Source organism: Caretta caretta, chromosome 2 (genome assembly GCF_965140235.1).
Source record: "Caretta caretta isolate rCarCar2 chromosome 2, rCarCar1.hap1, whole genome shotgun sequence".
In the NCBI taxonomy this organism is placed as follows: domain Eukaryota; kingdom Metazoa; phylum Chordata; order Testudines; family Cheloniidae; genus Caretta; species Caretta caretta.
Window position 1 is genome coordinate 210,561,549 of NC_134207.1, and position 23,383 is coordinate 210,584,931.

At 41.1% G+C, this 23,383-nt stretch overlaps 1 protein-coding gene across 4 annotated transcripts in view; it reads left to right on the forward strand.

Moving 5' to 3' along the window:
- RAPGEF5 (Rap guanine nucleotide exchange factor 5) overlaps positions 1-23,383 on the forward strand; it is a 228,238-nt gene that overhangs the window by 67,721 nt on the left and 137,134 nt on the right. For 3 of the 4 annotated variants that reach the window (XM_048838363.2, XM_048838364.2, XM_048838366.2), the window contains exons 7-8: positions 4,308-4,356; positions 22,840-22,916. In XM_048838363.2, the coding sequence (XP_048694320.1) occupies positions 4,308-4,356; positions 22,840-22,916 (126 nt within the window). The remainder of the gene's footprint in view (positions 1-4,307; positions 4,357-22,839; positions 22,917-23,383) is intronic. The other variant, XM_048838365.2, reaches the window with a different exon arrangement.

Here is a 23,383-nt window from a genome sequence, read left to right on the forward strand (position 1 = left end):
GTGGGTATTTTTTGTTTGTTTGTTTTTTAAAGTAACCATTCTGCTGGAAACAAAATCATTTGCAGTTGTTTCCTGCAGTTCCACCAAACTTGGCTTTCTTAACCATAGCTATCTCTATTATCTCCTACAGTCCCCTTAACCATTGTTTAAAACAAATGTGCATTTCCCTAACTAATCAGTTCCAGAGTGGCTGAGTCATCAAGAGAAGGCAAATTGTACTGTAATTCTGAGAACGCAAAAACTTCCAAAAGAAACAATACCTGGTAATGAAACCCAATAGGGAGCAAGGAAGCCAAGAAAGGAAGCTAAATTCCAGTTAAGAAAAACATTCTATGATAGCGAAGATTTTATAAAAATTTATATAATTAGAATTTTGCCATTAGTGAGCTTTAGTTTGTAGGCCCATGCTGTGTCTGAACTATTTACCTGCTGGTAATTATTGTGTTTTATTCAGTCTGTGGCATAGCTGAGAGTCTTTATTAGCATTTCCAATAGCGTTAAGGATATGTCTTGCATCTTTAATTCTCTAAGATATACAAGACATCAGGTAGCTGCTAGACAGGTGAAGAAATTGTATCTTTCAATAGCCCCCAACTCTATAATTTTTACCCTGCAAATGACCGACACTGCAACACCATTTTCTGTCTTTTGAGTGTACAGATTCTGCCAGTCACTCATCATTCAGTTCCGTTTTTGACTAGAAACAGGTGCTGTTCTATGCATGGCAAGGCAGCTTGTACCCTATTAATGTATGACTAACAAAATTACCTCTCTGATTGCCCAGAAGCATTTACTGGCCTAGAAACAGTTTTAGTGACTCTTAGACCCAGCTACAAGTATTAATTCATACAAAATATTATTCTTCTGTCCTGTTGCTGCTCAAGAGGATTGTATATTCACAGTTTTGTTCCCAGTGTTGTGCTCTGTACATTACAGAGAATATTCACGTATTTCTTGTTTAGCTTGAATCCTTTGTGGGCTTTTGGTTAGAAGAAGGCCAGTGAGATGTGTTCAGTTGTAAAGGTGCTGCCCAAGCCACAATGTCCAAGCTGCTATTTTTAGTGCACTAGCTCAAGCTCCACTAGCATGAGTCTGTCTACCTGCCTGGGAAGCTCACTCCCAGTTGCCGCGTAGACACACCCAAAGTGCAAAAGACCTTCCTGTACTTATAAACTGACTAAAGTCCAATAGGTAACATTCACAGAAACCATTGGACATACTGATCAAGAAAGGACCATTAAAAGAGATTCATGAGCTGCATGGTGCTAATTATGTAATAAATTTAAGGTATAACACGTGTAAAGTTCTCCATAGGGTGGAGGCAGAGGCTGCTAGCGAAGTAACTGAAACCGTGTGTGCTGGAGAACAGGCCAGAGTGTTTCCTGATTCTGTTCCAGTTCTTCTTTGAGTAGAGGAATTCATCTGTAGACATTAACCTAACGAGTGAAGAATTCTGGTTGGAACTTGGCTTGGCTTTTCCCTATTAGGCCAAGAATATCTTATGGAAGACATGTATTTCTCTATGGCAGTAGGAGGCAGGTTATTATTTTGTGGATGAGCAGGATGAGAAGAAGGGATAATTTTCAGAATCTCTGAAAGTGCAATTGAGTATTCTTCGTTTGTCTACAGTTAAAAGGTCTTTTTTTATACTTTCCCCTTACTGTGACAATCACTGCTCCAAGCTGTGGAACAATAAAGAGTCAATGGGACTACTCACATACTTAAAGTTATGCACATAGTTTAAATATTTTGATGGAGCATGAGTCAGATTGCTCAGCACCTTTAGGATCAAGTTCTTAAGCTCAATATTAATTTCTGTTTCACTGAGTGGGTATGCTCAAACTTGTGCTTTTTATTATTTATGAAATAATCATTCACTGTTTATCTTCTGGTCTGAGGGAGGGCAAAAAGAATCTTACTGAGAATAGTGGTAATAGAGCTGGTTTAAATTTTTCAAACTTTTGTTCAGATGGGAACCTTTTGCAAATAAATGGTTTTTTTCTAAAGTTTCAGGTTGGGTTTCCCTCCCCCCCCCCCAAAAACAAAACAAAACAAAACAAAACTGGACAACGGAAAATTTAGTTGGTGTTTTGCCTTTTGGGTTTTCCTTCCCCCCTTCTCTGTAGGGAAGAGTTGACAAACTGTGCAGGTTACAAGAGCATTATTATGTTTATATTGGATTGTTATATGTGCTTTTGAATTAATCTTATATCTTCAATGCTTTCTAAAAGAGAGTCATCTTAGAAGTAATAAATCTGTGTTTTGGGGATCAATAAAAAGGATATTGCGGATGATACTAAACTGGGAGGAGTGGTAGATATGCTGGAGGGGAGGGATAGGATACAGAAAGACCTAGACAAATTGGAGGATTGGGCCAAAAGAAATCTGATGAGGTTCAATAAGGATAAGTGCAGGGTCCTGCACTTAGGACGGAAGAACCCAATGCACAGCTACAGACTAGGGACCGAATGGCTAGGCAGCAGTTCTGCGGAAAAGGACCTAGGGGTGACAGTGGACGAGAAGCTGGATATGAGTCAGCAGTGTGCCCTTGTTGCCAAGAAGGCCAATGGCATTTTGGGATGTATAAGTAGGGGCATAGCGAGCAGATCGAGGGACGTGATCGTTCCCCTCTATTCGACATTGGTGAGGCCTCATCTGGAGTACTGTGTCCAGTTTTGGGCCCCACACTACAAGAAGGATGTGGATAAATTGGAGAGAGTCCAGCGAAGGGCAACAAAAATGATTAGGGGACTGGAACACATGAGTTATGAGGAGAGGCTGAGGGAGCTGGGATTGTTTAGCTTGCAGAAGAGAAGAATGAGGGGGGATTTGATAGCTGCTTTCAACTACCTGAAAGGGGGTTCCAAAGAGGATGGCTCTAGACTGTTCTCAATTGTAGCAGATGACAGAACGAGGAGTAATGGTCTCAAGTTGCAGTGGGGGAGGTTTAGATTGGATATTAGGAAAAACTTTTTCACTAAGAGGGTGGTGAAACACTGGAATGTGTTACCTAGGGAGGTGGTAGAATCTCCTTCCTTAGAGGTTTTTAAGGTCAGGCTTGACAAAGCCCTGGCTGGGATGATTTAGTTGGGGATTGGTCCTGCTTTGAGCAGGGGGTTGGACTAGATGACCTTCTGGGGTCCCTTCCAACCCTGATATTCTATGATTCTATATAGGTAGATTTTCCTCTTTTGTGTTTCATTTGGGAGGATGAGGAGAAACTGGTGGGTTTGTAGATGGAGTGGGAAATATTGCAGATTTTTCTTCCTCCAGAAATAATAATTTCCTGCAGGAAGCTGTAAAATAATTAACTCAATAATGAATTAAACTTCGCTAGTGCCTTCCATCAGTGCACATCAAAGCATGTTAGCTTTACAAACATTGCCAATGAATTAACTTAAGCCTCACAACATCCTGTGAAGTAGATCAATATTTCTGGCCTCATTTTATAGATGGGGAAACTGAGGCAAAAATAAATTCAGATTTGCCCTGTGTTATCCAGGAAGGGTGTGGTGGAGTCAGGAATGGAACTCTGATCTCCTGATTTGTAGACCAGTGTCTTCGCTGCAAGACCATCCCTGTTCTTCAGTAAGAAATAAGAGCTGACAGACTAAATGGAATGAGGTAAAAATGTGTAAATACTGGAGGAGATGATCATGATTTAGATGGTGTGGTGTGCTTTGCACTGGTGTATTTCACCTCTATGAGGGTAGAAAGAAAGAAAATACCACCCTATAATATTAATTACCATTACAGCTTTGGTCTTAAAACAATCTTTTTGAGGTGAAGAGCTGATTGAGTTGGTGATATGAAGAGATGTTACTGAGTAAATAAATACATAGCATATGCTTGCAAAACCTCAGCCCAACTCCAGCACAGAGAACTCACCTTAGCCCCTGGAGTCACAAAGCAAACACAGAGCTGCAGTGCAATCACAGAGGGAAAAACAAACGTTTGACTGAGAGGTGAGGAAGCCTTAGGTACATACACGAGAAGAAGTTTGTGGAGAAAATAAATCAAATGCCACAGTCAACAGAATGGCTTAATCTCTACGGAATATGCAAAATTTACATGAAACTAAAATCACAAAAAAGTCACAGCATTCCCAGTTGAAAGAAAAATAGGATTGCTGGAAAACGTGGGTCAGGTTTTAAAACCAAACAGAAAAAAAAAATTAGTGAAACATCTGTATTATTCTATATGCAATGAATATCTGGAAGATTATTAATTTGCTGTATCTTGCCGATACCGCATTTTTCTGTTTAATTATATATTTCTAACCATCATCTCTTTTTCTCATGTGTTAGGTACAGAAAGAACTAGCTGCTGTCATTGCTTTGAAAGCAAGAAAGTCAGGTGAGTACAGACAATTGGTCCTTAGTGGGGCTTTATAACATTGTTCTTCTCTGTCATTTATTAAAGTATTTGATTCTTCATTGTTGACTTATTAAAATGTAGGTTGTATTAGAAAGCAAGAAATACAAAATCTCATTCCCCATTAAAGGACTGTGTGGTGGAAGAGTCTCTTGTATCAACACTATATAATTACCGTGGTGTTCCCGCCATCTGGTATCCCACCTGATAAAGTGTAAAGGCAGAATAGTTGCTGAGAGTGTGAACTGTTTGGGGCTGCTTTAGTTAAGCACAGTGTAAGTCTTCTTTTTGCTTATATTTATATGTAATAATGTTTATTTGTTTATTACAAATGCACAGTTCTTGATTTTGAATGTTGTGATATTTCTGTTAACAAGATCGTGAATTACAAATTTCTTTGTGTATTTTCCCTATTACTGCCAACTTGGTTTTGGCCCTTTTTTTTTTTTTTTAATGATTTTCTATGTCCTTGTTTGCTGGGGTATATTTTGCTGCTTCTATACATCTCCTTTTAGGTGATATAAAGTGACAGCAAAAATGCCACCAAGAGCATGTTGCCTTAGGACTTGTCTATACTACACTGGTGTAGTGCAACCCATACTCTAGGGATTTTACCATTTAGAAAAATTCATACCCCTAAATAGGGTTGCCAGCTTTCTAACGGCACAAAACCGAATTCCCCTGCCCCTTCCCTGCCGCTTCTGGGGCCCCATCCCCACTCACTCCATTTCCCCTCCTCTGTCGCTCGCTCTCCCCCACCCTCACTCACTTTCACTGGCCTGGGACATGGGTTTGGGGTACAGGAGAGGGCTCCAGGCTGGGGCAGAGGGTTGAGGTGCAGGGGAGGGGGGGGAAGAGGCAAGGGCTCGGGGTGGGGCCAGAAATGAGGGACTCAGGAGAGGGCACCAGGCTGGGGCAGGGGTGAGGACTCTGGCTGGTGGTGTGGGCTCTGGGTTAGGGCTGGGGATGAAGGGTTGGGGTGAAGGAGGGGGCTCCGATCTGGGGCAGGGTGTTGGGGTGTGTGTGGGGGGGTGGGCTCTAGGGTGGGGTTGGGGATAAGGGGGTTGGGGTGCAGAAGGGGGCTCAGGGTTGGGGCAAGGTGTTGGGAGTGTGCAGGTTCTGGGAGGGAGTTTGGGTGTGGGAGGGGACTCCGGGCTGGGGCAGGAGGTTCGGGGTGTGGGGAAGCAGCCCCCAGATCTCTGCAGTCCCGTGGCGCATGGGTGGCCAGGGAGGCTCTGTGTGCTGCCCTTACACCCACAGGCACCACCCCCCAGCTCCCATTGGTTGCGGTTCCCGACCAATGGGAGCTGCATTTGGGGCGATGGCAGTGTGTGGAGCCTCCCTGACTGCCCATGCGCTTAGGGCTGCAAGGACCTGGCGGCTGCTTCCGGGAGTTGCTCGGAGCTAGGGCAGGCAGGGGGCCTGTCTTAGCCCCGGGCCCCTGCTGCACTGCCAACTGGACTTTTAACAGCCTGGTTGACGGTACCTTTTTGACCGAGTCCCTTTTCCCGGGCATTCCATTCAAACCGGATGTCTGGCAACCCTACCCCTAAATGAAATAGTAATACTGGTAGAACTTTCAAGAGTAGGCAAGGCCTTTCTAATGCATTATTTTAAGAATTTGGTATGGCAGCTCAAATTTGCAAAAAGCTACTCCTATGGTCCGTTTAACTAGTGCATGCTTGTTTTTGTTTTTAAACAGTAACATTGTATTTGCATTTCTTAATACCTTATGTTGGAGTAGTGTATGGAGAGGTATTGCAGGGTCAGGCATTATAGTAAGGTGTAAATTAAGTTAACATTCTTATTGTTTTAGGGGAAGAGTGAATTAGGATAGCTGTTTACTCTTATTTACTTTATTGCTGATGGTTAAGGTCACAGCCATTAGCTCTAGTCTTGACTGTTAGTTTATATTGATAAGCTTTATTGCTTTCTCAGTGTGTCTTGCCTGATAAAGCTCGGCGTATTCCGAGAGCTTCTTACAGTATGTTAAGATCTGAAAGCCCCACATCTTTCCATCATATAGTTTTCTAACCATGTTCAAAATACCATGTTTACAGGAAATAAACCACCAACTGTCAGACAAAGAAGATTTGTGTGCAAATTCTCTTTTGGCATAAAACCAGTGGAGCTGGCTCCTGAATTAACTATCCTCACTCCCATCCTGATGTAGGTGGCATGTTGATGTGAGACAGGGCTTATCCGTAGGGAGAGCATGTGCCACTAATGTAAGGGAGAGCAGCCGTGTGGCTACTCTACTGCAAATCAGGGCTGGTGCAGTATGGCTTCCTTATGTACTGACTGGAACTTGAACACATGAAGGAATCTGCTTCTCTTTGTAGAGATCTGTTTAAAAGATTCTTACAGATTTGAACCCCTCAAGACACGGATGTTTTGCAGAAGCCCATGTGTTGATTGTATTTTTTATTGCAGTATCCCTAAACATTTCCTCTTGAGCTTTGGTTAGCACTTTTGTTTAGGGCAAAAAATGGGTATTTTGCTTGATTAAAGGTCTGTGGAATTTGGCCCTGAGTGATTTTAATTTGTGGAAGTGCCCACACAGTGGTTTAATTCTGCTGGCAAAACTGGCTGATTTGTACTCTGATGTTGTTTTTCTGTGATACTGATAGCAATAATCACTTGGTCACATTGTCTGCTTTTATACAGCACTCTTCATGCAAACATTGTAGCCTGCTTTACAGAAAGGTAAATAATATTTGCTGTGCTTGGGCAGGGGGAATATTAACTCTGGGTGCCTAGAGGAAATGTGTGTATTTATCAGAACTCCACTCTTTTTCCGGTTGTGTTTTGTTTTGTTTTAAAAATTAAATAAGATTTGGCCGTGGTACATGCTCATGGTAGAAGAGGTTTCATCAACGTATGAAAAGAGGTAATTATGACTATTTCGTATCTTATACCCATGGTGGAAAGAGGCACCATGTTCTTGTCAATACCAGACCATACTTGATGGGGAATGTGTGTTACCAGTAAATAAATAAATCTATTAGGGCGTTGAGAAAAGGATTATGGTCTTCCAAGAAATTACTCGAGGAAAGGGACAAAACTAGGGGGCAATTCACAAATGGTAGAAGCAAAAATGGAAAACCCAAACAAAAAACACCACTCCTTTCAAAGCAGGGGAAAGAAAATGAGAGAGACATTTATTGTGACATTCATGTCAATATATGTATGTTGCTCAGATATACTTGTGATTGACATGGTACAAGAAGATAGATATTTTGGAATTCTGCACACACACTGTTTTAAGCCAGTATCTTTGAAACCAAAAAAGGAAGACTAAATTTCATCACTCGTAGCAACTGAATATCTCAGCAACATTGCAGTGCCCAGACACCATTGTTACAGTTTTATTTGATTAGATTAAAACTCATTGTAAAGGAGCCTTGCAAGGGAGAAAAATGGTTTTGTGCTCTTCTTTGTGGTATATAAAGCATGCATGAAAATTGCTGCTGTTCCTGTCTATTAACCTTAGAAATAGTTAGATGAATTAAGTCTTGTTTTCCTTGGAGAGACTGGAGTCTTCTTAGGGAATCAGGTAAAAGAGGCAGGACCTTTCTCAGCCTTAAATTACAGGAATGTTGGTGTTTTGAATTATCAATTTATTTAGAATATTGTTTGTTGCTGGTAGCTCCCATAATGTGCTGTTTTTCCAAAAATTGAAGGAAACAGTCTCTTAACTGAATAGTTTTTAAGAGAATTTTCATTTGTCATAAGAACATAATGGTGTTATGTAAATAATCTGTAATATGTAATTTTTGTATTTACTTGTTAAACACTGATTGTAAGGTCAGCATTGTAAAGGACACAAAAATCATCAATTTCAAGTAGATTTTCACCTATCTAAATTTCAAAATGAGGTACAGGATATTGACCAAAATCGGTGACCAAAGATCAATGCATAGAATATGGAAAACTTCAGTGTATGTGCTTAGCCTTGGAACACTTTAAATTCCTTTTGAATTTATACTCTTGCAAGCCACGGTACATTAAAAGCTGAAGACAGATGCAAAACCTGCAGTGTGAAATTAACCTGGTTCATTTTGGCTTTTTTATGTAGCTGAAAGTCTGTGAGGATTGAAAAAATTTATTCCACTTTATGGAACAAAATAGTAGTGACATACGGTAAGTATGGTGTACTTATTGCCCTGTGGAGAAAACTGGAAAAGTTTGAACAGATGAGAAAAGGTTAAACTTGTGACCTTGATATCTATAAAACCTTACTGCCTTTTGTGGGTTTTTTTAAGGAGTCTTTTCAGTGGACTGACTTATATATTCTTTAGTCAGGACCTTATTTCACTCCACCTTTCAATTCCTTCAGATGTTCAGTTCTTAAATACGAGGGTCAAATTTAGAAGTGTGTGTGGGATAAGACAGGATTCTCATAAAAATGTTCGCTTCAGGTAACATTCAGCACCATTTCAAAACAATGACTTAGGAGTGCCCCACCTTAGGTAGGCACTGGTAGTGTCATCTTAAGCTCCCCTTCACCCATCTGGTGTTCCACTCTGATGGTTATGGAATCATAACTGGAAAAAATAGCAAAATCTGCAGGTCTTTCTCAAAAGCTTTGCTGCATTGTAGCTCTAAATAAAAGGTGCAGCTAAAAACACAATCAGCAATATTGTACTTGAAACAATTTCATGTCCTGAAGTAAAGGGCAGACACATTGGCTTGTCTGAAATGGCCTTTTCAAGCCACCAAAGTTGTTTGTGTAGTTGAGGGAACACGCACTAGATTGACCCAAGCTCCTGCATGATTCTGGAAAGGTCATTCACTGCAGTAGACCTGCCTTTGGTTCACAAAGTTTGGACATGGCTCCCTTTAGTACCAAAGAATGCAGCTCTTTGTATCATCCAGTTAAGCTTACATGAAGTGTTCCTTCCTATCAGTGTCTTAATATCCTTAATACTCTGCATCTGCATTACTCCAACCCTTAGCTGTGCTGTGAGCTCAAAGATCCATTGGGTAACACGTGATAGATTTATCATACACTGAAACAACAAAGCTGCACCCTTTTTTCTCCTATGTATATTTAACAGTATGTAAATCACACACAATTCTGGGGTATTAAAAAAGTCATAGTCAAAAGAACATACTCTAGTAAGTTCAGTAAAATCTGCGGAGTTACACCAAGGAAGAATTTGGTCCTGTTTTATTTGATTTTGCAGTTAATTTGAAACTCTTGGGATAAATATTTTGGCACATTTTATAAGGAATTTGTGCATAAGAATTTAATATTGCAACAAGATTATGTGAATGACACATGTTTCATACATAGCATCACAGAGTGGGCAACAGTGAACTGTATCTCATGTTTCAAGGCTTCAGACACCTGTAGGGGTAGAAATCTTTTCCCCCAAAGTATTTTGTGTTAGGAGTGGGTTTGTTTTATGGGGTTTGTTTGATCTCCTTCCTCGGAAGCATCAGAGATGGCAACAGCTGGAGATGGGGCATTGGACGGGGCAGGCCAATGTTCTGAGGTGGAACTGAGCACTCTTTCTCTCAGGTGCTCAACTGGATGTTCTTGATCACATGCTCAGAGTCTAACTGATCACCATATGTGGGGCTGGGAAGGAATTTCGCCCAGGTCAGATTGGTCATGACCTTGGGGAGTTCTTATCTTCCTCTGCAGTGTGAGGCACGGCTCGCTTGCCAGGTTCATCTTGATCAATTTCTTGCCATTGCAGGGTCTTCGGGCACTGGTGCACCTCAGTTCTTCCTATTCTTTTCCTATGGCACATAATAGTTTAGTTTCCTGAGGGTTGTAATACCTTGGTCTAATTTCAGTTATATGGTTTAGTATGTGGGTGCTGGCTGCCCTTGGTGGCCTGTGATATTCAGGAGGTCAGACTGTATGATTTGTGTGGTTCCTTCTAGCCTTAAATTCATTGACTGTGAACTAAAATATAGTCAGTGTTGGTCCAAAAAGAGGTTATTGGGTGGATGTTTTGTTTGCATTCGCTCAAATAAACATATGGGGGGGGGGAACCCACAGACTCTCTTCTCCAAACACTCAGAATCCTCTTTGTTTCGTTTTCAGACTGAGCATGCAGAATGCTTTATGTGAAATAGAAGCAGTATTTCACCTCACACCAGTTGTTACAGCAGAGGTGGGCAAACTACGGCCCATGGGCTGGATCTGGCCTGTCAGGGCTTTGGATCCGGCCCGTGGGATCGCCACTCTCGTGGCGCCGTGGGTCCCGCACCGATCCTGGAAGCGGCCGGCATAGTGTCCCTGTGGCCCCTGGGGGAGGAAGGGCAGAGGGCTCTGTGCGCTGCCCCCGCCTGCAGGTACCTCCTCCTGCAGCTCCCATTGCCGGGAATGGGGAAACGCGGCCAATGGGAGCTTCAGGCGAGGTACCCGCAGGCGAGGGCAGTGCATGGAGCCATCTGCCCTCCCTCCTGCAGGGGCCGCAGGGACGTGGTGCCAGCCGCTTCCGGGAGGGGCATGGGGCCAGGGCAGGAAGGGAGCCTGCCTTAGCCCCGCTGCACACTGCTGCCACCCCGGAGCTGCTCAAGGTAAGCAGTACCGGGCCGGAGTCTGTACCCCACACCCCAACCCCCTGCCCTGAGCCCCCTCCCACACTCCTCCCTGCACCGCAACCCCTTGCCCTGAGCTCCTTCCTGCACACTGCACTCCCCTCCCACACCCTGCACTTCCTCCTGCACCCCAGCCCCTGCCCTATATTCATGGCCATGCATGCTATTTCCCCACCCAGATGTGGCCCTTTGGCCAAAAAGTTTGCCCACCCCATGTTATAGTCTGCTCAATCTCTTGTTCTAACATTTCCATGTGTCATTCTCTCTCTCTGCTTGCTAGCAGATATCATATGTCCATCCACAGTTGCCAACTTTCACGTGGTAGATAATCACCCCGATTTTCACAATAAGCCAAAAATCAAGCTAATCCCATTTCAAAGGAAGGCCAAAACAAGCCAATCCCTAAGAACCCCAACACTGACTAGATTCCCCCCGCCGTGCAGTCTGGGACTGTGGTGGGCCCGCTGTGCACCCCTGACTCTCTCCATCCCCTTGCTCCTGCTTGCCGGGAGCTGATTTTAAAAAAAGAAGTAACAAGCCACAAACTAGTCAACAAGCAACTCACAATCCAATTAAGCCAAAAACAAGCCCAATTTCTGCATTTTTTTCGTGGCTTTGGCATGTCTGTGACCAGTAGTTAATGGTCTCTCCCCCACCTTTCCACAGTTTTGCTAAAATGCATTCTGCTCCAGTAGTTGTCAGGTGACACTATTTTTTAAAGATACAGTAGCATTCAGTGCAGTTCAGAGTTCTCTGGGTTTAAATGTAATGCTCAGGAGAATGAGAGGTTAATAGTACTGGCTAGATGCGTATGTTTAGAGCATATAGACACACAGGAATTTTCCCTGACTCTCCCATTGCTGCAAAAATTATTTAGTTATAAGAGAGTGGGATTATTTAAAGTTATTGCACCTGATTCTCCACCGCTTTTGCTTCTTGAGTGAAATAGGTAAAATCTTATATTTGTGCAAATCTTACACTTGTGCATAGGGAGCAATTTACACTCACTTTGCAGTGTAGCAAATGACTACACAAGGTGCAAGGCAATGAAGAATCAGACTTACAAATTCCAAATGGATCAATAATAGCTGAGTCTGTATTACAAAATAAGCATAAAATGCCAAGCTTGTTTAGTCAGAGGTATGTTTCTCAAATGAAGTCCTTGTAGAGCACTGTCATATTATGTAAAAAGAAAAGGAGTACTTGTGGCACCTTAGAGACTAACCAATTTATTTGAGCATAAGCTTTCGTGAGCTACAGCTCTCAAATTGGTTAGTCTCTAAGGTGCCACAAGTACTCCTTTTCTTTTTGCGAATACAGACTAACACGGCGGCTACTCTGAAACCAATCATATTATGTGGAATTTGGGCAGTCAGATGTGGAGTAAATGGTAAGTAATTCACCACAGAATTAAGCTGAGACTGGACAGTCAGAAAGTATTGGTAAACAAAACTTAGATATACAATACATGTGAAAATCATAATGAAGACATTTCTCTAATATGAATGAATTCCAGAACATCATTTAGTATACTGGATATTATTATACTGTTGAAATAACAATGGTCCTATGATACTAGCATTCCTGTGTTTGACAATTATTTAAGCTGAGATATTGTTCCTGTTGAGGTCATTCAGTTACAGTGGAGAGGAACTGAACAGAAATTAACCTTTCTGTCTGTAATGTGGTGTCAGACAGACCAAGTCTACATTTTTTAATTGCGTCAGTCTGCTCTTTTACTGACATTGGTTTTGCTCTGTTTAGATTTCAGAGTCCTACCATAGCTATTATCTGCTGCTCCTTGATAAAACTCTGCAGAATAAGAGGAAATATTATTGCGTTTTGTGGGGAGAGGTCCTGTTTCCTATTTGAGATCTGAGAAATGGTTTCCAGCATTAAGACCCTTGGGAACTATTTTCTTTGTGGAAACTAGACCACCATAATGAGTAACCTTCTGTGCAAATTTAATATTAGTTCTACACCTAAGGTCAAACAAAAGTTAATGACCATTTGCACACCAGAGATATGAAATCAACATTACATTTCATGGCCATGTCATTTTAAAACAAACAAAAGGCTGGAGTAATTTATGGTTAAATTGATTTAAATTACAAACCATAAATATTAAGAGCATCTTAGAATGCTGTTTGGGAGGAACTAACATCATTGTTATCAGTGCAGCAGTTCAATCCACAGTTTACAAACACATCTATCCTATCTGGTGCCTGCTGAGCATTCCTAGATACAAAGTTATCAAATGATGCTCTAAGCAGGATTCTTTCTTTCTTTAATAATTTTTATGTATCTCTTTGTTTTTTTTTAATTAGCTGATTTACTCAGCTGATTGCACAGCTGTCTGGGCAACACTTTCCCAAGGGCCTGCCAACTGTTTCAGAGCTATGTCTGGTTCTTGGTGGAGGGAAATTGACTACAGTAATTTGCATATGTACATGCATAAATAGCAGGGAAGAGTGAAGAGGCTTAAAGGCAATTTCAGTATTGTTTCTGAAAAGAACCATGTCAACCATGAGTTTTCCAAGCTGCATATTTACAATAATTCCTGGGAAAAGATCAGATTTACTGTGAATGAAGAAGTGGCCAAATTCTGTTTTCAAGAGGTTTTTTTCCTCTGGGATTATGACAGTATCTTGTATTACAGCTTCTTGGGTTTTCATGGTGTTCAGCCATTTTTTTCCCCTTCATATCTATATGTACAGCTGGGAAGATACAAGCAGGAGGGAGCTTGGACTGGCTAAGATCAGTCCCAAGATCTGAGGGCTGAAAAAGGTTAAATCCACCTTTGCTCCTTCTCTTCCCCCCATTTTTTCTCCCTCAGCCCTAGTCTGTCACCAAGCATGGCTCACCTAGACTGGAGGATCTGGCCTTTAGTTCCCACAATAATGTTAATATGGACTGCTCATTATCCCCATCTGGAATATTAATATTCATCAGCAGCCATTATAATATAGTCAGATCATTCACAGTTGTCATAGCAACCAAGCCACTCTAGAGCTCAGTTGTCCCCTCCACAAATGTCTGGGGTAAATAGATGGGCCTTGCAGCATACCCAAAGATTAACAAGCAATATCACAATCTCAAACTTCATAATCATGAGTCAGGCCCCCCAAAATCATGAAATTGTCTTAAAAATCATGAGATTTCTAAAAATAAATGTGGGTTTTGATTTTTGAGCCTCTAGAGTGCACTTACGTTACATTTTCAAGCTTTTCTCTGCAAACATGAGAGCTAGAAATTTTTCTTCTTTTTTATAATGAAAGATGAGATATCCCCATCATTGTTTGTCTCTGGGAACTGAGGATTTAAGAAAAATGCCAAATATTCTGAGCTGCATAGTAACGGTGATGGCAGTTATGTGTAAACATTTAAATAATTAGCCATCAAACTTAATACCCTAGTAAGCCAAATGGAGGAAATTCACACCTCTTCTGGTGTTATTGTTCCAGGCTGGCTGGCTACTGAATTAGTATGACGATATTGCATTGGTTTGTGTTGTGAAGGTTATCTTTGCAATCCAGAAGGGAACTGGTTGCAGTTAGAAACTTCTTTTATTAAAAAAGAAAGCTAGCTGGGTTGCAGCACAATACGGCAAAACCCCTGGGAAGAGCTGAATGCTATGGGTTCCATGGATTGCTCCACACTTGGAGATTTCCACGGTTCTTTCCACTCTGTACATGGAAAGATGATTATGCCCAGAAAAGAGTAGCCATTGTTTAAATAAAACTGAATATTAAAAATGAAACTCTGTATATTTTTATTCTGTGCTTGTCTATCCATCCTTCCATCCTTTTGTATTGTCTGTGTATTTTAAAATTAAATACCCCTAATTCTACTTAACATCTGGAATTGTGCAAATCATCCAACCCTTTCTCAGTTGCTTAAATCTTCCAGCGTGTCTTGTCTACTTTTGCACTGTTTTGGTAATACAAGCAACCCTAATTCCAGTTCATCCTACCATTAGAGGATTCCCCTCCCATTGGAGCTTTCCTCAACTGGTGTAGCAGTTCCTAGACTATGCGCCTTCTTGGCTGCTGGTGCAGACTGTGTCGTGGGAAGAGGAGAATGTGTCCAGGGTATGTCTGTGCCCCAGTAATCTCTAGCTGTGTATGGCTAGTTTAAATTATAGCAATCTCAAGGCTGTTCCAGCTCATGCTATGGGTCTAGCCTTGTGCGAATTGGCACCAGGATCAAGGGAAACAACAGGTGACTTAAAGCCGTTTTTCTCCCAACAACGAAATAACAGTCTGGAAACCAGATAGTCTGGAGTGCTGAGAAGCTGTGATAACATGTACTAATGGATGTGTTTAAAATATAAATTATTGACCAAATGGTAACTCGGAGTTGCTATGTCATGTGCACAAATGTTTGATGTTAAAAATTCACTTGCATATTATTAATAAAAAACACTGTTCTGCATGAGTCATATCTACTTTTTAAAAGGGGCAGCTCTGACATTTTAAAATTTGTTTTCCTCCAAAGTTGTAGTCCATATTAATTTCAGTTTTAAAAGCAGTAAAACACCTAACTTATATTTTTATGCCCTTACAGTGAGGGCAGCCATCTATGTGAACACTATCCATTAAGATGTTAGCATGACCCATGAAACCCTCAATACCAGTGGGTTTACAAGAATATCCTGGTTGTAGTATGTACATTCTGATTAATCAAAGAATGTCATGTCAGGTCTTAAATGAAAGCCAGGATCACAATGGTCATTAACATCATTGTGAAATATATGTACAGATACTATGTAAGAAGTTATGTTTATGTATGCATACTGAAAATATGCGCTAAAGTCTGTATCAAGATAGAGATGACAAACAGGTTTTCTGTCATATAAAAGAATTTTTTTTGCCTGTCTCTGTTGACATGTAAATTAAGAATTTTAAGCCAACACGATGGAGAGTAATTTACATATGAAGTTAACACTGGGATGTGAAATCAACAGGGAGGCAGCATACCAGAGAATAAACCACTGGAGATTATCCTAACTCCAGGTATGGTCAACGAACTTTGGGGGATATAAGAAGGAGGCAAGGAAGACACCCCTGTATCTTGAGCCTGTGAAGTAAATGAGTAGTGCAATTACTTTCATGAAAATGGGATCACAACCAGCCTTAGTTGAAAATGCTGCAAAAAGCTTTGAGTGAGAGAAACTTCAATACACAGGAGGTTAGCATAATAGTTTAATCTTCCTAGAAAGCATGTTATGATTTTGTTTTGTATGTAACCCTTTGTTTCCATTATCCTTACTCACTATTTCTTGAATCTTTGATAATAAACTTATTGTTGTTTTCAGTATAAATATATCTCAGTGCCGTGGTATTGAGCTAGGGGCTGATCCAGAGTTAACACTGGAAACGCTATTTAGGAAACGCTATTTCACTAGGAGGGTGGTGAAGCACTGGAATGGGTTACCTAGGGGAGTGGTCAAATCTCCATCCTTAGAGGTTTTTAAGGACCGGCTTGACAAAGCCCTGGCTGGGATGATTTAGTTGGTGTTGGTCCTGCTTTGAGCAGGGGGTTGGACTAGATGACCTCCTGAGGTCTCTTCCCACCCTAATATTCTATGAGGTCATACAAGGTGGTCTGTATGCTGTTCTGTTGGGGCAACAAACCTCATATCTTCAGTGGATAAGGAGCTAGATCCTACAGGGGAATACTTCAAAGAGACTCAAGGACTGGAGTACACCTATTGTTAATCTGCATGGTAAGGTAAGGCCTGGCATAGGTCAGAGGAAAGTGCTTGGGTGGCTCACAGGCTGATGGTGTTAGGGAGCTGACACCCAGTTAAGCACAAGCAAATCTCTCTCAAGCTGGAAGTTGTTGTGGGAGGTAATAAGGTGACTCACTGTCCTGGGTACCATCACAATGAGTACTCAGCAGCTCTTGCTGACAATTTTGGAAGGACAGAAGATATTAAGTCATGCTTCTTATGGAGTAACCCATTTGCTTTCAGGTCCAAATTTTTAAGTGTGTCCTCTGAAATTGTGGCTGCAATTTTTTGTGTTCCACCATCAATGTGTAACGAACCCACATTTCAGAGTAACAGCCGTGTTAGTCTGTACTCGCAAAAAGAAAAGGAGTACTTGTGGCACCTTAGAGACTAACCAATTTATTTGAGCATAAGCTTTCGTGAGCTACAGCTCACTTCATCGGATGCATACTGTGGAAAGTGTGCATCCAATGAAGTGAGCTGTAGCTCACGAAAGCTTATGCTCAGATAAATTGGTTAGTCTCTAAGGTGCCACAAGTACTCCGTTTCTTTTTGCGAACCCACATTTGTGCGTGCCTACAGTCATTGGAATGCACAGATCAGATAGTTAGATATCTAACAGTTTGCGCTTGTAAAAAGCAGATTTTTGCATGCACAGAACTTGGAAGTCTGGTAAAATCTGGTTTGATGTCAGCTGAAAATTTGATCCTCCGCTGCCAGCCATTCACAACTGAGATTCTTATAATGGTCCAATGTATCAAACTTTTAACGGAAGTGAAACAGCAGGAACAACAGAAATTAGGGAGCACTAATGGTGGTGTTGGCACACAGGATGCCTTATTCTCTCTTAGGGAATATCTTTGTTGGAATACAGGGACAGGCATGGTTGAAAAAAAAATTCAGGATAGTCTTAGCTTTGCAAACCTTATTGGCCAGAGTTTTTTGCTTTTGAAAAATTAAGGAGACAAGATGGGTGAAGTAAGATCTTTTATTGGACAAACTTCTGTTGGTGAGAGAGACAACAGAAGTTGGTACAATAAAAGATATGATTTCACTCATCTTGTCTCTCTCCAATATCCTGGGTCAGACACATCTACAACAACACTGCATACAATGTTTTGAAAAATTAGGGGCAGTGTAAATGCCACTTCAAGTAGATCTAAACTGCCAATGTTTGTATGTCTCGGGGGAGAAAACTGAGTGTGGGGACAGATGAGACAGGTTGACTGATATCAGGAGTGGCAGAAGCTTCCTAAAAAATGTGTGTGGGGCCCCACTGGTGCCCGAACCATGGCCCTGCCCTTATGTGACCCCTTCTCCCCACCCTTGCGCTGCCCCACCTCTTCCCAAGACCCCGCCCGCTCCTCTCCGCTCCCTCCCCCCCCCCCCTTTGCTCGCCGTTACAGCCCATAAAAAGTGGGAAGACATAACTCTCCCATTTTTAAAAGTGATGTGGCCATGGCCCTCTGCCCCCGCCCCCATTCTGGATCCCCTGACTAAGAGATGATTCTTACTTTGGCTCATCTCGACAATACATGTTACAGCAATTGTGTTTTGAAGTCTGTAGAAACAAAAAATAGCAAACTATTACTTTTCCTAATGCCTCTGGCTAAAAATCAAACAATTAATTGAAAAAAATGAACAAAAAACAAACCAGAAAATCCTTTCTGGGCTGATAATTTATATGCCAAGTGTCAACCCAGAACTGACTTCTCTGGATGATTGGTAGACCCTTGGAAGACAGGGATTTAAAATGCAAGTGCTGACCCAACCTTAATTTCAGCCATATGAATGATACATGATTATTGTGCATCTAAGTGCATATTCCATTAAGGTTGAAGTAAGTTATTTCTTTCTAAAATAACCAAAAGAAATTAAGTAAACCTTACTTAGCAAGAATGATGATCCCCTTTGCATATAAATACCCACTGTCTCTCCTAGAAGAATTCTCTACTCCCACTATTAGAAAGGTCCCTGCTGTAGTCCACAGGGGAGCAAGGAAATTAAATCAAGCCATGGTCTGGTGATCTTTAAGTGACCATTAAAGTCAACATTCTGAACTCCTTAAACTCATTTGCAAATAGCTACTTTTGAACTGCACTTTAGCAAGCTAATGGTCATTTAACATCTTCACTTTTTCATTCACGGTGACCTTTCCTGTAGGTTAAAAGAAGGGAAAAGCTGTAGGTAGAAAGGGATTGGTTACTGTACATTCGTTTGTGGGTTTTTCTGCCTCTAGTTGAAAACCTTTGATATTGTTTGTGTAGCAATCAGATACGTATGGATTTAATAAACCGTGTTGTCCTTCTTTCTTATTACTATTTTATAAGAGAGCTTTTCCTCTGATCTGGACTACGTGTATTGTGAAGAGAGAAGCACAGTTTATACTGGCATAGAAGGAAGTGCTTGGCCTGGTTCCCAAATTTGCAGATTTTTATGTACATGTCACACTTCAGGAACTGTCCTAGAATCAACATTTGCTTAGGAAGTATTTTCCCATCCCACCCTTACCCTCTGGTCACTTTTGCTGCAGCTAAATTTTCAATGTCAAAGCTTTTTATTTATTTATTTTTACATAAAGTTAATGAAAGGGCGAAATTATTGCCTACTTTTTTTCATTTTATGACTGAAATTCAGCGACATACACAAAGCCCATTAGGGTACCAGCCTATACCATTATACAGCCATAGGTTTGTTTTATGTGTTTGAGTTCAAGGGGATGTTCTTGTATCAGCACGGAAGCACTGTGTGTCTGTGTGAACTTCTTTCCTGTGTGTGTGAGAACTAATTTGTATACACAAAATTTTCTGAGTTATACCGTGATATTTCTAAGAGACTGATCTTGGTTTTTAAAATGTTTATAGGTGGAATATGAAGTAACTTTTTCATGAACAAATCATGAAGAGGTAGTTAAGGGTTGATTTAAACCCTCCAATTATACACTTTGATGTTGAGGTGTTTGTAAGCATCATTGAAAAAAATATGTTCACCTGTCTGCTTATTTGGAAGACATCACCAGATACATGGTCAAGATAAATGATTTAGGGGCAAATTGTGGCAGGTCCTTCTGTGGGTGTGCAAGGAGCAGGGAGAGAGGATACAAGGAGTATCTTTGTGCAGTAAAATAACCCAAACTGTTTTTGCTGAAACCTTTATCCTCTTCTGAGGGCTGTTTGACCCCTACCCTTCCTGCCCCCAAGAAGAGACTTACAGAGTTCATTCTGTATACTTCCTACAGTAAGCAATCATTGAGGCCAATGGATTGGATTTAGATTGTGAGCTTTTTCAGCTTGTAATTAAAGGGCTGAGGTGCTGCACATACTTAGGGCTTGTTTACACAGGAAGTTATTCCAAAACCAGGTAGGGCATGACTTTAAAGTAGAACAGCTAGTCCTGAGTAACTCCATGTGTAGGCTTTCTTATTTCAGAATAAGAAAATGGAATTATTCCAGAAAAACTATTCTGGAATACCTATTCCTGAGCCCACATCTACACTACAGACTTTTGCCAGCATAGCTCTGTGGCTCAGAGATGTGAAGAGGTGTGATTTGTAGCTGTGGCTGTCAGAAGTCCATAGTTTAGATGCAGTTATACCAACAAAACTGTGCTTTTACTAGTGTAGCTTGGTTTGCTCATGGGGGAGTGGGCGTATTTTTCTGGTACAAAGTACAATTTTGTCCATACAAGCTGCATGCATGCTAGGTGTGCTTTGCAAGTATGGTATATACTGGATGTATTCCATTACTAGTAAAGGTCTACATTAGGAGCAAAGGCCTGAATAACTCCACGTAAAGACAGGCCTAAAGGCCAAGTCTACACTAAAAAGTTAGGTCGGCCCAGCTACGTCACCCATGGGTATGAAAAATCCTCATCCCTGCGTGATGTAGCTAAGCAGACCTAACCGCCAGTGTAGACAGTGCTAGCTCAATGGAAAAATTCTTCCATCGATCTAGCTACTGCCTCTTGGGGAGGTGGATTAACTACAGCGGCATAGGAGAACCTCTCTCCCATTGTTGTAGTGAGTGTCTGACACTCTACAGTGGTGAAGCTGCAGCTGTGCTGTGGTAGCAGTTTAAGTATAGGCATATCCTTGAGTTAAATACAGTAAAAGCTGTTTTATCCAGCATGTTGAGGGAATGGGGGGTGCTGGTAAGTGAAAAATGCTGGTTAACTAAGAGGGAGGGAGTTTGGGTGTGGGAGGGAGCTTGAGGTGCTGAATCCGGGGGGGGGAGAGGGCTCACTTCAGGCGGCTCCCTACAAGCAGTGACTTGTCCTGGCTGCTCCTAGGTGGAGGTGTGGCAAGCGGCTGTGCGTGCTGCCCCGGCCCGAGCGCTGACTCCGCAGCTCCCATTGGCCAGGAACTGCATTCAACCTAGTAAATTTGTTTTTGCTTAAATCAAAAATATGGGCTTGCAGCTTTCTTCTGGCACAATTTACTGGTGTTTAACAGTGTTAATTAAGCTAAAACTAGTGGAACATAACCTTCAAAATGCTTATCTCTGCAACCATTATTTCTGTGATGATTTTGATGGAAAGTGGTGTTCTTTGGTATTAGAAGATTGAGATCATTTTGTTTACATAGAACTCTCCAAAAGGTGAGGTGAGCGATATGTCTGCTTACTTCATTCTGTCAAAATTGACCATCATCAATCTAATGAAAGCAAAGGCATTAATTTTTTAATGTTGTTCTTTATGAATTACCAAGCCTTAAGTTTTATTTCTAGAAGAAAAACAGGAGTACTTGTGGCACGTTAGAGACTAACAAATTTATTTGAGCATAAGCTTTCGTGGGCTACAGCTCACTTCATCGGATGCATTGAATGGAACATATAGTAAGAAGAAGGTGGAATTTGCCATACAAACTGTAAGAGGCTAATTGATTAAGATGAGCTATTATCAGCAGGAGGAAAAAAAAAACTTTTGTAGTGATCATCAAGATGGCCTATTTAGACAGTTGACAAGAAGATGTGAGGATCCTTAACATGGGGAAATAGATTCAATATGTGTAATGACCCAGCCACTCCCAGTCTCTATTCAAACCCAAGTTAATGGTATCTACTTTGCATATTAATTCAAGCTCAGCAGTTTCTCGTTGGAGTCTGTTTTTGAAACTTTTCTGTCGCAGAATTGCCACCCTTAAGTCTTTTACTGAGTGGCCAGAGAGGTTGAAGTGTTCTCCTACCGGTTTTTGAATGTTATGATTCCTGATGTCAGATTTGTGTCCATTTATTCTTTTGCATAGATACTGTCCAGTTTGGCCAATGTACGTGGCAGAGGAGCATTGCTGGCACATGATGGCATATATCACATTGGTCGATGTGCAGGTGAACAAGCCCCTGATGGTGTGGCTAATGTGATTAGGTCCTATGATGGTGTCACTTGAATAAATATGTGGACAGAGTTGGCATCGAACTTTGTTGCAAGGATAGGTTCCTAGGTTAGTGTTTTGTTGTGTGGTTGCTGGAGAGTATTTGCTTCAGGTTTGGGGGCTGTCTGTAAGCGAGGACTGGTCTGTCTCCCAAGAACTGTGAGAGTGAGGGATTGTTTTTCAGGATAAGTTGTAGATCTTTGATGATGCGCTGGAGAGGTTTTAATTGGGGGCTGAAGGTGACGGCTAGTGGCGTTCTGTTATTTTCTTTGTTGGGCCTGTCCTGTAGTAGGTGACTTCTGGGTACTCTTCTGGCTCTGTCAATCTGTTTGTGTGTGTATATATATATATATATATATCTTCTTACTATATGTTCCATTCAATGCACCCGATGAAGTGAGCTGTAGCCTGCAAAAGCTTATGCTCTAATAAATTTGTTAGTCTCTAAGGTGCCACAAGTACTCCTGTATTTTTTGCGAATACAGACTAACACGGCTGCTACTCTGAAACATTTCTAGAAAAGATTCTTATTTCCTTAAAACCCACCGTTTTGTCAAAAACAACTTATTAATATTTATTATTTATTAGTATGAATAATTAGCACTTTTCATGTAAATTTTACAGGCTGGAAAAAATAAGACACAGAGTGATTTGTCCAAGATCTCTCTGACTTAATGAGAAAGCTAGGATTACAACCCTGCTCTCCTGACTTTTCCTGTTCCTTCTAACCTGGATCATGCTACTGTCTATATCATTGTGATTTAAACCTGCCTGATTTCAGTACTCTCCTTTTTTGTTTTAGCAGTTTATCAAAGTGAAGAAAACAGCAACCAGGAAGCAAAAGGGCCAGAAGACTTCAAATATGCTTCTGATGCACAGGTAAATATATAAGAGTAATATATTTGAGGGTTTTTTTCTGCCCCACTTTTTTGGGGCCTTTAGCACTGGAACATAGACTTTCCCCTATGTTCTAAGTAGGTAACCTGTATGAGACTGAAACTATGCTAGATTTTGTCTCCCATAGTTATTTACACTAGACTGATCACATTGGGAGTAAAACTTGTGATCTTGAAGTTGGAAAGATGTTCTTAGATGGCATCTCAGTTCTGACTTGCTCATAAAAAATACCCTGTATCCCTCATTTTATTTTCAAATTGGATTTGTTTTTAAGTGGTATGTGCACGTGGCATCCTGATGGAATTTTAATAACTGTAAGTAGATGTGGATTCTGAAGACCTTTTTATTTGACCTATCTTTGAGGTTTTAAACCCTCGAACACTCAAAATACTATATGTAAACATGGCTAAATTATTAAGATCTACATTGACTTTTTTCTCTCAGCCTTG